This window comes from Pelodiscus sinensis, chromosome 31, assembly GCF_049634645.1.
Source record: "Pelodiscus sinensis isolate JC-2024 chromosome 31, ASM4963464v1, whole genome shotgun sequence".
NCBI lineage: Eukaryota > Metazoa > Chordata > Testudines > Trionychidae > Pelodiscus > Pelodiscus sinensis.
Genome location: NC_134741.1, coordinates 13,132,688 through 13,149,610, shown reverse-complemented (window position 1 = coordinate 13,149,610; position 16,923 = coordinate 13,132,688). Strand labels below are relative to the sequence as shown.

The following is a 16,923-nucleotide window of genomic DNA, read 5'->3' as shown; positions in this document are numbered from 1 at the left end:
CTGTGCTGGGTCAGACCAAAGGTCCATCTAGCTCAGTAGCCTGTCTGCCGACTGTGGCTAGCACCAGGTGTCCCAGAGAGGGTGGACCAAAGATAATGATCAAGTGATTTGTCTCCTGCCATCCTTCTCCAGCCTCTGACAAACAGAGGCCAGGGACACCATTTCTATCCCCTGGCTAATAGCCTTTTATGGACCTAACCTCCATGAAATTATCTAGCTTCTCTTTAAACTCTGTTATAGTCCTAGCCTTCACAGCCCTCCCACTTCAGGTGCTTTGCCTTCCTTGTCCTCCGGTTCAACAGAGTTTTGTGCCTCCTGCTGGGTGTTTGACAACCACTGGAGCTTGGTCTCCAGACTGAGCAGACAGGCCTGATGCCATCACAGCTGCAGCACAGGCCACTGGCTCAGTCCGTGCTGTAGACAGCCAGACAATGTGAATGGAACAGAGGGTCAGGGGATACATGTAATAGGTGAAGGGCCCTGAGTCCTGGCTTCCAGCCAGAAGCCTTGGCACAAAGACCAACAGCCCCTGCACAAAGTGCATTGTGGGAATAAGAGCTGGGGCAGCAGGAAAGGGGCTGGCCCCTCAGCACCAGAGAACAAGTGGGAGCAAATCCTTGTGCAAGGGCAGCACACTTTTCCAATGGAGCTAACCCTGCTCCACCTGCAACCAGTGCTCCTGCCATTGCCTGGCCCTGGGGTCCAGCAGCTTTCAGTCCTGGCTTTGTGGGAGGCCAAGTAGGAAGGGGCCACTGGAGGCGCTTAGCCCCTGACCTACTCTGTCTGTGAAAAGGAGGGAAGAGGACACTCCTGTAACTGGAAGGGGAATTAATCCCACTCTTTCCTGTCTGCTAAGCACATGAACTACCATTTGAGCTAATGCCCCTGTCTTCGTATTCTACCCTCCTGCCTCACCCATCTCATTCCAGACCCCACATTAGCTCTGCTGCTGCCCAGGGCTCCATTCCAAAGGGGTCACTTGGGGAATATTTTCCCTGTGGGCTGGATAGCTCAGTGGCTTAGCATGCTTTGCTATTAATGCCACAGTACTGGGTTCCAACCCCAGGCTAGCTGCTGACTGTCCAGGACAGATGGTCAGACACAAAAAATGAAACAGGAAGAACATTCTGCAGGCAACAGGTCAGAGTCCTGCTGGGAGAGGTTCCATCATGAACAGACTTTGTGCAGGGCCAGCCATGGACTTTCCTGCCCTCTCTGTTACCTCCTTCACCTGGGGCTGAATGAGACTTGGGCTGCAGGCCAGTCCTGCCCAGCTGCCTTCCCCAGTGGGAGGAGACAATGTTTATGGCAGGGCTCACACATTGCCCCAATGCACTGGCCTAAGGGCCTGAATTCTTGCTGCCCCTGGGGTGCACCCACCTATTGTGAAAGGGTCACATGAATGAATATCAATACTTGACTGACAATGCACCTCAAGTGGCACCAAATACACAGCTGAAGACTTTGATATGTAAGTTCAGACCAGCATGTACACCATGGCTGTCTGTCTAAAAGGACTGAGTTATGCATGGACAGGTGACTTGCTCCTGTGAAAAACTCCATTTTGGGAGGTACTTTCACACAATGAGAAGAATGGAATTTCCTCCACATAGGCAAGGGTATAAAGCGATTCCCTGGGGGATCCACATCTTCATTCCAGCTTATCACTTCAGGAACATCTTTGATATGAATTGAGCCCAAAAGGACTGGTGACCCATCCTAACAATGGGAAGGGCTCCAGAAAGATTTAAGATAATGATTTATTCCATCTCTGCTGCAATTCTGCACCAGGAACAGTGCAATTAGTGTATTCAATTTGTTTCATTCTACAATTTTACTCTCAACATTTTCTTTCTTTCATTATTAATAAATCTTTTGGTTTTAGATTCTAAAGGACTGGCACAGTGTGCTCTTTCAGGTAGGATCTAAAGTATAAATTGACCTGGATATGTGGCAGATCTTTTGGGATCATGAGAACCTGCTTGGATTTGGTGCAATTGGTTTTTATAGCCTTCATCTGTGAAAGGTGTGGTACTGGATGTGGCACAGGAGAAGTTGAAGGGTTGCTCTTCAGTGTGGATTTTCCTATATCTAAAAAGTTCTGAACTCTGAAGGTTTTTTCACACTCATGGCAGTTACACACAGTGTTCCATTGAATTTTTGCCACACGGGTGCAGAATGAGTTTTGTTACAGGTATGTGATGGGGTGCTTGCACCCTGCACTGTGGTCAGGGGAGGTGTCACACTCTGGGACGAGATAGCCTCACTGCATTGGCTCTGCTGTGCATGATCCCAAGCCGCGGAGGTAGGATGGCAGTGGAAAGCACTTGTGTGCACCTGGTTGCATTCAGCCATGCTGGCGTTCCTCTTGCAGGAACTATAAATGTTCCCAGACTGCAGGGGGAGGAGAGAGAGTCAAGAGGAGCACTAAGCATGGAGGCAGCAACAGTACAAGGGCCTGCCTTGAGTGAGCTGGTCCACCAACCCCAAGTGGGGATCACCTGGCGAGGGATGCCAAGGGTGCCAGAGGAACCAATGCCCCTGTCTGGGGCAGGCCAGGACCTCTCAGACCTTCCTGAAGCTGGGGGAGTGTTTGCGATACCAGCAGGGGTCAGTCCCTCCCAGGTCACCGATCCTCAGGTAGGGGTTCCAGCAAGAGCAAGGCAGCGAAGATTGCTAGACCAAGCTGAGCAATCCTCACCGCAGCTGTCACTGAAGTCTTCATCCCAACCAACAAGCCTGGTTGTGATTCTGACCTTAGCGATGGAGAGTGACTACAGGTAGGCAGACACTGCATGGTAGGAAGTGGCCCAGGGTGGGAATACTTGAATTGCCCCTGGGGTTTGGTGAGTTTTGGCTCATCCCACCAACCCTTTCCCTGCCCTTCGGGCCCTGGGTTGGGACCTGATGGAAAGGCCCACGTCCCCCTACCTCCAACCCAGGGGCTGACCCCTTTGCTAGCCCATACTAAGATTACCCTGTTGTTGCACTTGAGCCGAGAAGGCTGTGCACTTAAGTAAGAACGTTTCTTGGGGGACAATAGCCTGGAAAGCTGTGATTCTGTTGATCTGAGGCCCTCACTGGAGAGTTCTGGCCGGAAGAAAGTGTGGTATGTGTTAATCAAGGACCCTACTCATAGACATTAGCCAAGGTGGTGATGCTTCTGTTAATTAAGGGGCTGGGTTTCGTTAATAAAAGGGCCTCTGCTGGACAATTTGGAACAGGGTGCCAGTGTTTGTTTTTGAGGGATTCTGGGGTGTGGCTTAGGCTAAGCCCAACAGCATGACAGTGTACCCATAGGCAGGGAATGTATGACACCCCATCTCTGTGTTGGTACAAAAAAGTAAGGAGTGAGGCTCAGGGTATTTGGATTGTGGGAAGGAACATAGGATTGGGGCAAAGAGTTGGACAACGCAGATGTGAGGGCTGGTTCTAGGGTGGGACTGAGGCTGAGAACCTCTACAGCAGAGCCACACAACAGCTACTCAACTGCTCTGAGGTGAGCTGTGTGGCAGACCGCGCTTGTTCTAGTGGCCCCAGCCAAAGCTAGAGCCATAGCTGGCACTTCCTCCAGCAGCCTGGCTGGAGGGAGCAGTAACTGTGCTGCAGGTGGTTTATGCTTTTGCAGCCTTTGCCAGGGCCTGAGTCACAGCAGCATCATGGGCACTGAGTTCTTCAGCAGCCCCAGCCCAGAACCACGTGCCAGTGGGGTCACTCCAGCAGCTGCTCCAGCAGCCAAGGCCAGAGCCAGGGACACATGGTAGTGTTCCACCTCAGGATCACAAGTTAATTCTGCAGGTTATTTGAGGGATAAAATAGATGGCAGATGACTACAGAAATGATCTGCACCCAGTTCATATTTAACAGCCTAAATCAAGTAAAGGAGAACAATTCTCTCTGACCCTCTATATTCTTGTCACTTGTGAAGGCATCAATCATTCAATAGTGTTGATTGTGCCAATGACTATTTTTCTTCCTGTGGAAGTTATTTCTCTCAATCTTGCTCTCATACCCACATGCACTGTGTAGCGGCAACTAAAATTTTCTTAATGGATGTTGATTATTTTCTATTGATGCTAAATCAATATGCAATTGAAGACAACATATTAAAGGGACTTTTCTATGATTCACAGGGGTCTAAAGAAAGCAGATACTATAAGAAAATCAATAATTAGATTATGTCCTATATACAGTGTAGGAATGTGGACTGAAGAAAAAGAGCTGGATAAAAGTTTCTGGTGATATCCCTAAATTCATCTTCTAAATGTCATTAAATTGTAACTGCAGGATGAGTTTCAAGAGTCAATGGCGAGGGACGGTGTATTCATTTTTTATGCTTTACAAATTACTGCACTTTGACTGGATTAGACTGGAGAAAAGTGGAGGGGTTTGACTGGAGGAAAGTGGACGGGTTGGGAGGAAGGGGACACTGCAAAAGTTAGAGGCAAAGGGGGCACAATGCAGGGACGGTGGTAAAGGGTGCACAAGATGGGGGTGCAGCGGCTGAGGAGCTCATGGATGCAGGAACAGTGGAGCAAGCCTGGGTGGGAATGAGATGGGTACCCAACTGGGAAGTTTTCAGGGTGCACATATGCAAGGTTATGCACCTTGGTAATTGTCGTACCTCAGTGTTTTCGTACCTCGGTACCTTCGGTGGTCTGGACTGTCAGTGTCAGCGTCGTCTGGTCAGGGTTGTCCTGGCGCACTCCTGACAGGACTTCTACTCCATTGTTAAACTCTCGGCTGCGTGCTTAACAATCGGTACTCCCTTTTTCTAGAGTGTTAGACCCCGTGCACTTGGGTCAACACAAGAGATCTCTGAGAGGCCCCGGAAACAACAGATGCAGGCAAGGTTTGAAATCAATCGAGCAGGTTTATTGTCAAATGCGAAGCTCTACCAGTTGGTAACAGAGATCAGTACAATGTTACACCACTGGGCACTATAGCCCGCGTTGACAAGGTACCAACACTGGGCAGGCCTATTGCCATATAACAGATATTAACAGCAGTCAGTCAGAGTTAAACTACTGTGCATTCTGTAAGTTTAGGCAATGACACCTGCCGTTCAGGCACCTAGTGCGACCCCCCCAAGGTCGGCCGGAGAGCACCCTCTGCGGTGTCTTTTTATAGACAGGTACAACTTACATCATTTCTTTACGTACCAGGTTACCACCCTCTGTTGCCTAGTTACCACCCCTCACCTTATGGAAGGGGGGCTTACTTACTATCCTTCATGCTGTCAATTCCGACCCGGTCCTGAACCTAGGTCGATATGTGCATTAATTTTTAGGGAGTCTTTGTACCAAGACATTTCTTATTAAGATTTTCCATTACTCCCCTTTGGCTTACAGTCTGTACCCAGTGCCTCCCTATGTCCTTCCATGCTCGACCTAACTTACACAATCACACAGTTTATCAATAGGGCTTCTTTCTTGGCTCCTGTGTTACTGAACCAAAGTCTTGCTCATTAGATTGCAGGCCTGTTGCTGTTTTCATGTTACAGGCCTCTATTTAGGCCTGCTGACTCCATGTTACTGACCCTCAACTTACTACAGTAATTATCCTTGGTTTCAGTATTTTTCTTCCATAATTTAAACTGAACCTGTGTGTGTGTATGTGCACGCATGTGTGTAAAAATTCTCAGTAACTTGTGGGTGTCACCGTGGCACACATCTGAACAAGCACATAGGATGTCACTCTGTGCACAAGAAAAAACTCGCTCTATTCATGGATGGAAAATCTTAGAGGGAATTTTGGTTGAGGGCTCCAGCTAGGGGTGTGATCTCAAAGATGGAGAGGATTTGCATGTATGCCACAGAAAGGCTACATCCAGGAGAGAAAACTCCCATAAGTTCTCCCTCACCCAGTTCAGGTGCTACTGTGAAGGGGAAGGGAGACCCACCTATCCCTGCCATGGTAGCTTTGGAGCTGGGGCCATGGGATAGCCTACTGTCCTCTGGCCACAGAAGGACTCAGCTGGGGTTGAGACCAGTGGGTAGAGGTATCTTTCCCCACCAAAGCCCTACAAGCTCACATGTCATTTAATAGGCTGCGGCACAGCCACCTGGCCACATAGCTTAAAGCTGGGGTCACCAACCAGTCGATTGCAATCAACTGGTCGATCTCGAGGCCTCGACCAGTCAATCACGAGCAACAATGGAGGAAGCAGCAGCTTCCCACGGAGTGGACAGAAGTCCTACAGCTGCGCATCGCTTCCAGGGGTTCCAGAAATGCACTAGCTGTTTCCTTGCCCCAGATCCCTGATGTTCCGGGAACTTACAGGGTAAGTCCCCAGAGGCTTTCCTTTCTCTGCGGGAGGAGGGAGTCAGGCCCAGAGGCAGCGCGTGCATGGGCTTCCCTGCTCTGCCGGGGAAAGGGCAAGTCAGCATCAAGGGGTCACATGCACGGGCTTTTCTACTCCATGGAAGGAGGGAGTCAGGCCCCATAGAGGCACGCGACGGGGCTTCCTTCCTCCATGGGAGGGAGGGGTCAGCCCCGGCAGGAGTGCGCAATGGAGGCTTCCCTCCAAGGCTGGTGTAGGGGACTCCCTGACCCCACTGGCACCCCGCCCCCAAACCCTGTTCCTGCCCCCCAAACGCTGTCCTGCTCCCTGCCACAGAACCTTCTCCCCCACTGCAGAAACTCATCCCCTGCCCTCTTGCCCCTCGTTCCCTCTCCCCGGCCCCCCTGCTGCAGAAACCTGTCCCCCCCGCTGCAGTCCCCATGGGCACTTTGCCCCCTACTGCAGAAACCTGTTGCCCTCCCTCTGCTGCAGAAACCTGTCGTTCCCCCCCTCTGCTGCAGAAACCTGGCACCCCCGGTCCTCTGCCACCCACTGCAGAAACCTGTCCCCTGCTGCAGAAACCTGTCTTCATGGCACCCTGTTTCCTCTCCCTCAGCTCTTCTGTTCCTGCCCTCAGCCACAGAACCCTGCCCCCACTGGCACCCTGTTCTCTGCCCCAGCATCCACTAGCACCCTTCCTCAGTACCATGTCCCCTGCTCTCAACTGTCTTTTCTGTGGGTCAGTGACCCCTGACTCAAGACAGGTTCCCTGCCCTTCTCAAATAAATACAATGCAGAAATTTTGTGTTTGACATAGTATTTTATTTAAAAATGATGCCTGGCCAACAAACCTCCAATTGGGGCCAAGCCCCCATCTGGCCACAGCCATTCCTGCACTCCCCCTTCCCCCAGACCCTCCCTACATCTGAGCTTATCATACACTGGAATCCCCTGCCCTGAGCCACTCACATACCCCAACCCAAATTCCTGCACCTTCACATCCACAAGCCTGTGGCTTGCTTAGTACCCCAACACTGCCTGGCCTAGAGCCCCCTCCCCGAGGCAGCGTCCCCTTCTCCACCTCCTCCTGCATCCAGATTTCCTCCCAGAGCTTGCACCTCTCACCCCTTTCCACGCCCAAATCCCTCATTCCCACCCCAGAGCCTACACATCCTGTCTCAACCCAACAAAGATACGGCTAGACTGCAAGAATTTTTCAGGATTCTGAAGATATCCCAGAAAAACTCTTCTGCATCCAGGGATGTGTTTGTTCTTCCACTTTTTTTAGTGGAAGAGCAAACATGCTCTTTTGGTCACCCCTATATTCCTCTTTCCACAAGGAATAAGGGGGCTTCCAAAATAAGGGGTTTTTCTGACATTTGGTCCAGTCCAGACAGGCCAAATGTTGGAAAAACCTCTTCCTATTGAAGAATTGGGGGGGGGGGGGGAAGCAGCAGTATACGGACTGGGGATAGCAAGTGATGGAGAGAAGGAGAATAGAAAGGGGCAGGGATTCAAGAAAGGGGCAGGGCAGTAGATTTTGGCTTGGTCTGTCATTTAAAAAGGTATCTTGGGTGTAAAAAGTTTGGAGACCACTGGCTTAAAGGGAACTCAGGTTATAGGTTTCTCACCTCTGTGGGTTCTCCAATGGCTAACAAGATTTGAGCTCTGACTGAAGCTTTTCCCACCATCAGAGAAGCTGAATAATTTCTCTCCTCTGTGGACTGTCTTACGTTTAACAAAGTCTGACCTGTTTTTGAAGCCTTTTCTGCAGTCAGACCTGTTATGAGGTGACTCTCTGTATTATCTAATGGTTAGTAAAGCAGGAGCACCAACTGAAGCTTATCCTGCAGTCAGAGCAGGTAAAGTGAAGGGTCTCTCTCATGTGTGGGTTCTCCTATGTTTAACAAGGTGTGACTTCTGACTGAAGCTTTTCCCACAGTCAAAGCAATTGAAAGGTTTCTGTCCTGTGTGTCTCCTCTTATGGGTAACAAGGTCTGAGCTCTTCCTGAAGCTTTTCCCACAGTCAGAGCAGTTGAAGGGTCTCTCCCCTGTGTGGGTTCTCCAATGGATAACAAGGTTTGACTTGTAGCTGTAGCTTTTCCCACAGTCAGAGCAATTGAAAGGTTTCTCCCCTGTGTGGGTCCTCCGATGGGTAACAAGCTCTGAACTCGTACTGAAGCTTTTCCCACAGTCAGAGCAGCTAAAGGGTTTCTCCCCTGTGTGGGTCCTCCTATGGGTAACAAGGTTTGACTTGCAGCTGTAGCTTTTCCCGCAGTCAGGGCAATTGAAAGGTTTCTCCCCTGTGTGGGTCCTCCTATGGGTAACAAGGTTTGAACTCGTACTGAAGCTTTTCCCACAGTCAGAGCAATTGAAAGGTTTCTCTCCTGTGTGTCTTCTCCTATGGATAACAAGGTCTGAGCTGCCACTGAAGATTTTCCCACAGTCAGAGCAATTGAAAGGTTTCTCTCCTGTGTGGGTCCTCCTGTGTTTAACAAGGTGTGAATTCTGACGGAAGCTTTTCCCACAGTCAGAGCAGTTGAATGGTTTCTCCCCTGTATGGGTTCTCCTATGGAGAACAAGGACTGAGCTCCCAATAAAGCTTTTCCCGCAGTCAGAGCAATTGAAAGGTTTCTCTCCTGTGTGGGTTCTCCTATGTCTAACAAGGTGTGCTCTTCTACTGAAGCTTTTCCCACAGTCAGAGCAGTTATGGAGTATTTCTTTTGTAGGTATTATCTGATGGCTCATACAGTGCAAGTGCTGACTGAAGCTTTTCCCAGAGTCAGAGCACTTGAAGAGCTTCTCTCCTGTGTGAGCTCTTTTATGTTCAATAAGAGTTTCACAGTCACTACAAGTGCAGGGTGTCTGTTGATGGGGGATTTTCTGTTGAACAGTTTCTGTGTTTCTTTTCTCCTCTCTGCTTCTGTGACTGGATTTACCCTGTCCCTCTATTGGATGGTTTCCGTGCTGCCTTTCTGGGCTATGCTGACTCTCACAGGTCTCTCCCTGCTCACATATCTGGGAAACATGCCCTTCAGGTCTTCCCAGTGACATCCCATATGGAGCCACTTGCTCTGGTTCTTCCTGCTGAAGACTCTTCTCGTGGTTCTCAGTCAGCATCCCATCACCTGTTGGAATAGAGAAATAATCCAGACAAGAGCTATTGTCTATGATGAGCTGAAAGAAAACTCTGAAAGAAGAATAGAAAAGGGCCAGAAACTCAAATAATGATTGAATTATCATGAGCTGAGTTAATTCTCCTCCTTCACAACCCTTCCATAGAGAAGAGAACCCAGCCTTTCCCCACCCACCATGCTCTGACTGGAGTTGAAGACAGGCTGAAGAGTCAGACAGACTTCATGAAAACACACAAGTTACACCTGCTATAAACTGGTTTCTGAGTGAGTTTTAACTGATTGGTCACATGTGTGGGTGCCACTGTTGATCTCCCCTTCCTCCCAGCTCTGGGAATCTGGGACCTGCAACTCCTCCTCTTGCTCCACCCAGGAGATCACATGATCTTTTGAGACTGGAAATCCTGTTTGGAGAGCAATGAAGCAAATGCTGATCTTGTTCATTAAAGTCTGTGACATTACTGCTTCCAGAGCCAGGATCCAAGTCACCCACCCAGAGGCTCCTTTCCCCACCTTGCAGAGACGGGGCTCTGGCTGGTACAAGATCCCAGGACACACGCACCAGCAGTAAAGGTGCATCTCCCCCCACCACAATCACGGGAATGGCCCAGCGCATTCCCCAGAAGAGCTGAGCACTCTGCTGCACTCTCTAGGGTACAACTCAGTCTCCCTCACAGCCCGTTCCATCCCCCTGGCATCCCAGGGCCGGACAGGAACACACTGCTCAGAAGGGGTGCTCTAGTAAGGCTAGTTTGATAACCAAGGTCCCTAAGCAGGGTTCAGACTGCAGCTGCTACACGGCAGGTCACTAAGACTTGGAGATGAGGGACTGAGCAGATCTCTACTCCCTAAGGCTCTGCCCACAAAATTCCTGGCTGGTGGGCTGGGCTTCCCCGATCTTTGGCTCAGATGTTCTACTTGGGCCAGAAGGAGGCAGACGAACTTGCCTGAGCATCTAAGTGAATCCTTGGCTAGTTGCTTCAGGTCCTGGCTGTGCTCCTGACTCTTGATCCCAATTGCCTGTGTCTGGGTGGGCTCTGCCAGCTGCCCACAACAGTTGCCATTCCCGCGGCTGCCCAGGGTAGTGCTGGGCTTCTCTTGGGGCAAGCTGGGGCAGAGCTGGGCCATGCTGCTTTTCTGGTGCTTGTGGCTGTTGCTCAGCTCCCCCTCTGCAGCCTCAGTTCTACTCTGCCAGCAGCAGCCTTTCTGTGGTTTCCTAGTGTGGCTCTTCTGGGGACCCTGGCCTTTGATTTGGTGCTCCTCTAGGGTTGCACAGAATCTATCACCTTTACACCTTGTGAGCGTGTTCCCCTCAGCTTTGGCCCCATCCCTTCTCGGAATTTCATTTAGTTTTTGGAAGATCCACCTGTGACATGACCATGGAGATCATTGTGATACTGCTGTTACACAACTGCAAGAAAGCTTGTGTGAAGTGTGCTGTCTGCCATGTCAATGGGAATGTTCTGATGTGATGACTATGACTATCTTGTTTATGTCCATTGTTTTTGAACTAGAACAGGCTGGGCTTTGCAGAATGTTGGAGCAGTGGGTACTAACAAACCAGGCAAGCACATTCCTGAGCAGGAGGAGGCCAATCAACACACAGATCTCCGCAGTAGTTGCAAACACACAGTCCTAAGAGATGGCTCAGAAAGACACTGACCCTTGTGCACAAGAGCGGGATGAGGGGATAATGGATATGGATGTTTTGTTCAAACAAACAGGCAGGAGGCTAAGGGGGTAGAACACACGGAATGCAGCATGCATTTTGTTTGTGTCAGTGTATGAGAAGAGAAGTCAGAGGAGGGGCATGGTGATGCTGGCTGAGGGGCAGCATTCTGACTGAGCTGGTACTGTTATTGGGTTAGGACAAGTCTCATTGTACCTATGCCTGAGGAGCTGGGACACTAGCACCCTGCTCCTTTCACAATAAACCTGGCTGAGCACCTTAGACTCCGAATGGAACCTGGGTCTTTCTTAGTGACAACCCTGTGGAGTGCTGCATGGGCAAGCCGCATGCTCTGCCAGTGCCGCTGGCATCAGAGCTCCAGAAAGGGGTGCCCTGAACAGCTGTAATGACTCTCTGTGGTGCTAGCAGCAATTCATATGGCACTACATTTGCTATGGGAAGCAAAATTATCAATCACAGCAGCACCCCGGAACTCTGGTGTAAATAAGAACCGCACTGTGCTATTGGGGTGCTCATATGGGGCTAAGAATCACCCCTCTTTAGTGTAGCTATCTTTCCCAGCTCTGAGAAACACAGTCTATAATAACTATTGCAGACGGAGGTGACCACACAGAGAGAGTCTAAGTGACTTGATCAAGGTCATACAGGAAGTCTGTGACGAGCAGAGAACTGTATACAGGTCTCCTAAGCATGAAGCCAGACAATCAAAGAGGAAGAAAAAGTCCCTACCCGAAGATATTTCACTCTAAAAAGACAAGACAGATGACGTGATTTATCTCCACTGAACACAGAGGCAAGTTAGTCCCAGAGAGAATGAAGCTGAACTTTAAAAAGGAAACCCAGCCTGTGCCTGAAATGCAAGGAGAGCTCTGCCCCCGTTTCTCTATTACCCCTGAGAAAACACTCTCAGAGCGTGAACTGCCCCTCATCCATCATCCCTCAGCTCCAGCACCCAGCCCCTCCCACTGGAAAAAACCCAGCATATCAGAGATTAGCCACAGACAGGGAAGGGCACCGCACCCTCCTTCCACAGGCTCAGCCTGCTGCCACAAGGGGACCCTGCAGGCACTAATAGCAGCCAGAGCCAGACCCACAACTCTGGTACCTGCCATTCCTGTCTGAGTCCTTCCACTCGCACCTCCGGCCAAGGCACAACATTGGCAAGATGGTGAAAAGCACATGGAGACTTTGGTTGTGGGAAGAGCAGCAACACTGTTATGTCCCTGAAACTGCTTCTCCTGGAAGCGGGTATGGAGGAGACAGTCTCTCACACAGAAGCCAGGATTATTGGGGCAGATACTCCTGACAGTGGGAGGCAGGAGCAATGAGGAACCCTAAACAAAACCCAACCCAGTTGCTCCAGAACCCACCCAGATTCTCATACCCAAAGGGACAGGAATCCTTACCCAGCCAGCTCACAGCCTCGTAATTCTCCTGCATCACATCCCAGTAGAGGGTTCTCTGGCCCGGATCCAGCAGAGCCCATTCCTCCTCAGAGAAATACACAGCCACCTCCTCGAAGCTCACCAGCGCTGCCACAGCCATCTCCTGTTCCTGGCTCTGCAGGGTAGGGGCTGAGCTGGGGGAAGACATGGGTGTTCTGCAGCCTGTCAGGAGAAGAGCCTCATTGGAATGTATTGTAACAACAGATGTAGCACACAGGGACTCTGGCACCAAAAAATGGGATGAGAACTACAAATATATGAGTAAAATGCAAAATATTTGTATATACAATGAAGTAAGAGAAAAGTAAGGTGGGTACTTCAGTGGCTGCAGGATGGGGAATTACTTTCAGAAATACAGATCTTGATAAGTTTGCAAGTACAAAATCATTTTCTAAAGCAGTGGTCCCCAACCTTTTCAGGTTGGCGGGCGCCAGCGGGCGTGGCCATTCGCCCGCTGGGCGCCAGGGGGCAGGGACACTTGCCCGCCCGGGGGCGGCCCCCCCCAGCCGCATGGCCGGGGGCGGGGCCCCCCCCATAGCCACGCGGCCGGGGGCGGGGCCCTCCCCATAGCCACGCGCCCGGGGCCAGCGCGCCCTCCCCCCCGTAAGCGCCGCGGGGCCGAGGCGCCCTCCCCCCCCGTAAGCGCCGCGGGGCCGGGGCACGCGCGGTGCCCCCGGGGGCGGGGCCAAGGCCGGAGCCAGCAAGGGCACGCGCGGCACCCCCGGGGCCGGGACCTGCCAGCCCAGATTGCTCCGCGGGCGCATGTAAAGAGCCCGGCGGGCGCCGGGTTGGGGACCACGGTTCTAAAGTATCTTGGAGCTTTCACATTTAAACCATGGCCTGTAGTGAACATTCAGGAAGCAAAATCTACCCAAGTGGCCGGCGATGTGAGAAAGCACCAGGCTGAGCGTGACCGCATTTCCCTATGTTGGATACTGGACCACTGGTAAAATGACTCTATTCAAGTGAGCTCAGCACCAATTCATCAGAACTGAGCAACACAATGGTTCAAATTAACGTCAGATCTCTCGTTAAGCATAATGACTGTAGCTAGAGCCTTCTTATCTTTAAGGCTTTAGGATTCAAAAGGGCGAGGGAACACCCCCCCCACACAGACATACACACACCTCTCTCACATGATTAGGTTTCTGGCAGAGCTGACTAGGGATGTTAAATATCAGTTAATTGAACAGTTGAGTAACCTCAAAAATTCTTATGAGTCACTCCACTATTCTATAGCCCGTAGAGGTGCGGATGGCAGCCAGTGTGTTCCAGCTTGATTCCTGACGAGCCCCCTGCCACTCTACACTCCTGCCACTCTTATATATCAGAGGTAGTAGTACACAGTGCAAAGCGAGACCTGATCTGAGAGGGGACTAGTTGAAAAAGCAGCTCTCCCCATGGACCAGCTGCCTGTTGCCCTGGGATGCTACCTCTGATAAAGTAGCATGGAGTGACAGCAGCCCCTGAGCTCTCGTCCCTGTTTCCTAACACACTTTAAATGCAGAGGCACAGTGGGGATAGTTCTCAGATCCTCTTCAAGCCTGCTAAAAATGTACTGGCAAGTGTGTGGGTGGGTGGGGGAGGAGCATGCTATCTATACCATTAACCTATAAGTTTTTGCTTAATTGGTTAACTGACTAGACTATTACAACTCTAGAAGGCTATGTCTACACTGCCCCTTCTTGCGCAAGAAAAACCCTCTTGTGCAATGCCACTATGCTGATTATTTTCAGAAATAATAGCATTGTGCAAGAGGGTTTTTCTTGCGCAAGAAGAGGCAGTGTAAATAGCTCCTTCTGGCGCAAGAGCCTCTTCTGAAAAAAATGGCGGCTCATTAGGTATGCAAATGAGGCTCCATGATATTCCACACTTAGGCTCATTTGCATATTTCTCATGCAAGAAGCCGTGAATGTAGACATAGCTGAACAGAAGTTGTTGCTCTCCTCTGAGCCCAGTTTGGCAGAAGAAGGACACTCCCTGGGGCAGCCCCTGGACCCCTGTTCCCTATTTGTGGGTGAGCAGGGATCTGGCAGCAGCAGAACTCACCAACTCTGATGGGGAGAGAGACAGAAAATATGGGACAATTTATCCATTTTTAAGAACAAGCCACAACCCTGCAGCAGGCCTTTAATCTCGCATGGGCAGCAGGTTTGTATAATTTTTGGTGGTGCCCCATTAGCCACGCCCCCTGACCCCCCATTAGCCACACCTCTGGAGAAAACATGCTCAGGGCAAGATGGACAAATGACCAGAAGTAAAAGGTGTCATGTTACCCCTCTCGAAGGGCTTTTCCCACCATCCTCCTACCAACAGGGATTAGTTTGGCCCCCACCATACCCCCCTCATGCAACTATCCTGCAGTTGCATTAACCCAATCTGTGTAACATTAATTCGGGGGCAGAGAGGCTGGGGAAGTGTTCCCTCTAAGGCTACGTCTAGACTCACAACTTTTTACGCAAGTAGTCGTTCTTATGCAAGAACCCACAGAGTATCCACACTGCCTGCCTGCTCTTGCACAAGGAAATTTACAGTACGGCATGGTAAGAGAGGGCATCTTGTGCAAGAGCTATGCTCTTTTCTAACAGGTGTAAGCTCTCTTGCGCAAGAGGGAAGTGTGGATGCTCGACAGGGATTTCTTGCACAAGAAACCCTTATGGCTAAAATGGCCATCGGAGCTTTCTTGAGCATACACACTGCCATAGATGCTCTCGTGCAAAAGCACAGCTTGCACATGGCAGTGTGGACGTGTTCTTGTGCAAGAACTCTTACGCAAGATGTTCTTGTTCAAGAAACTGCAAGTGTAGACATAGCCTAAGAGTTTCCGCCCATGAGCAAAATATATTTTGTGTTGTGTATCAGTGCTTAGTTCATGTGGCTTGTTTGGATGTGCCACTGTGGCACCCAAGATATTACAAAATATTTTTAAACCTTTACCTTTTCTCTCTGCTGCCATGTCTCCTCCCCTTGTTCCATCAGCTCCCCCAGTGCCTGCTGCCGCCAACTCCTCACCCTCCTCTGCTGTCCTGACTCCTGCTCTTCTCACTGCCCTCAGCACTCCTGCAACCTGCCCTTCTATATCCCTTGTGCCCATTCCTCCAGTAACCCCACTCTGATCATGTGAGCTACTCCTCCTCATCCCCTCTTCTAACACCTCCCTCTACAAACCTGCCCTGCCTCTCTTCTCTGGTGCTGGTCCTTCCCCTGCAGGGCTACGTCTACACTGGCCCCTTTTCCGAAAGGGGCATGTTAATTTCACAGGTCGTAATAGGGAAATCCGCGGGGGATTTAAATATCCCCCTCGGCATTTAAATAAAAATGTCCGCCGCTTTTTTCCGGCTTTTAGAAAAGCCGGAAAAGAGCGTCTACACTGGCCCCGATCCTCCGGAAAAAAAAGCCCTTTTCCGGAGGATCTTATTGCTACTTCAAAGTATTTATTTTTACCTCACTGATGTGGCCCCTGACTCTCCACATTCACCACACACCAGGGTGGTCCAACCTAGTAGATTTTGTGTGGTGCAGACAGTGAGGGGGAGGGGGAATTTAGAAAGCCAGGGCAGGCTCCCCAGTACTGGAGTTTTCCCTGAGCTTCAGGGGCCTGTTCCAGGCAGGGTGGGGCCATGTCCGACCCCAGGTTCCCAGCTCCTGCCTGACAGCGGGAGCCAGGCCGCTTGGAGCAGACGCCGAACAGGGATTCTCCAGGCCCTAGAGCCAGGCCAGGCCACGGCGGGTTTCCAGGGGCTGCAGCTAAAACGTTTCCCCGCGTCCCGCCCCGCGCGCAGGTGAGCTCCCGGCAGCGAACCGCCGCCCCGGCCAGTCCCTGGGCACATGGTGCCCACCAGACCCCAGCCCTAGGATGGCCCCGGGAAATCCCCGCCCCCCGGGCCCGTTTGCAAACACCGCGGATGGGTCCCTCCCCCGTCACTTCCGATCCCCCCCGCACCGGTACGGGCAGTTCGGCCCCGAGCAGCCCCCGCCCCGCACGCACCGGGCTGCTGCGGCCCCAGCAGCTGGTCTCAAAGTTCGCGCCTTAGGACGCGCGGCGCATACGCCCCCTTCTTGGAGCATGCGTATTAGCCGTGGCTGAGACGGCTGCCCTCACTCTATGCGCAGGCGCAGACGGGAGTTGGCCCGCGCAGGCTTGCGGGGGTGGGAGGAATGGAACGCTGGCGTGCTTAGCTCGGGATCAGGACCGAAGTCACTGACCCACTGCGCACGCGCAGATTGTTCCCCTCCCTCATTTTCCCCCTGATGCCGGTTTTTCATTGCCAGTCCCCATGTTACCCTCTGTCCCTCCCGCTGCATTCTGAGGCGCGAATTCTGAGGGAGCCGGTGGGGCCGTTACTCACCGCGCTACTTCCGCTTCCGGGC

At 51.4% G+C, this 16,923-nt stretch overlaps 1 protein-coding gene across 2 annotated transcripts; it reads right to left on the bottom strand.

Moving 5' to 3' along the window:
* Window positions 1-4,218: 4,218 nt before the first annotated feature.
* Window positions 4,219-16,765, bottom strand: LOC142821444 (uncharacterized). Of its 2 annotated transcripts, none has more exons than XM_075912421.1 (3): window positions 15,490-16,512; window positions 12,514-12,714; window positions 4,219-9,411 (listed from the first exon to the last, which is right to left on the bottom strand). In XM_075912421.1, the coding sequence occupies exons 1-3, from the start codon at window positions 15,689-15,691 to the stop codon at window positions 8,165-8,167; spliced, it is 1,650 nt and encodes a 549-aa protein (XP_075768536.1). In that variant the 5' UTR covers window positions 15,692-16,512; the 3' UTR covers window positions 4,219-8,164. The 2 variants fall into 2 exon arrangements, with proteins under 2 accessions (XP_075768536.1, XP_075768537.1); XM_075912422.1 differs by lacking the exon at window positions 15,490-16,512 and adding an exon at window positions 16,541-16,765 and having other exon boundaries at window positions 6,765-9,411.
* Window positions 16,766-16,923: the final 158 nt, after the last annotated feature.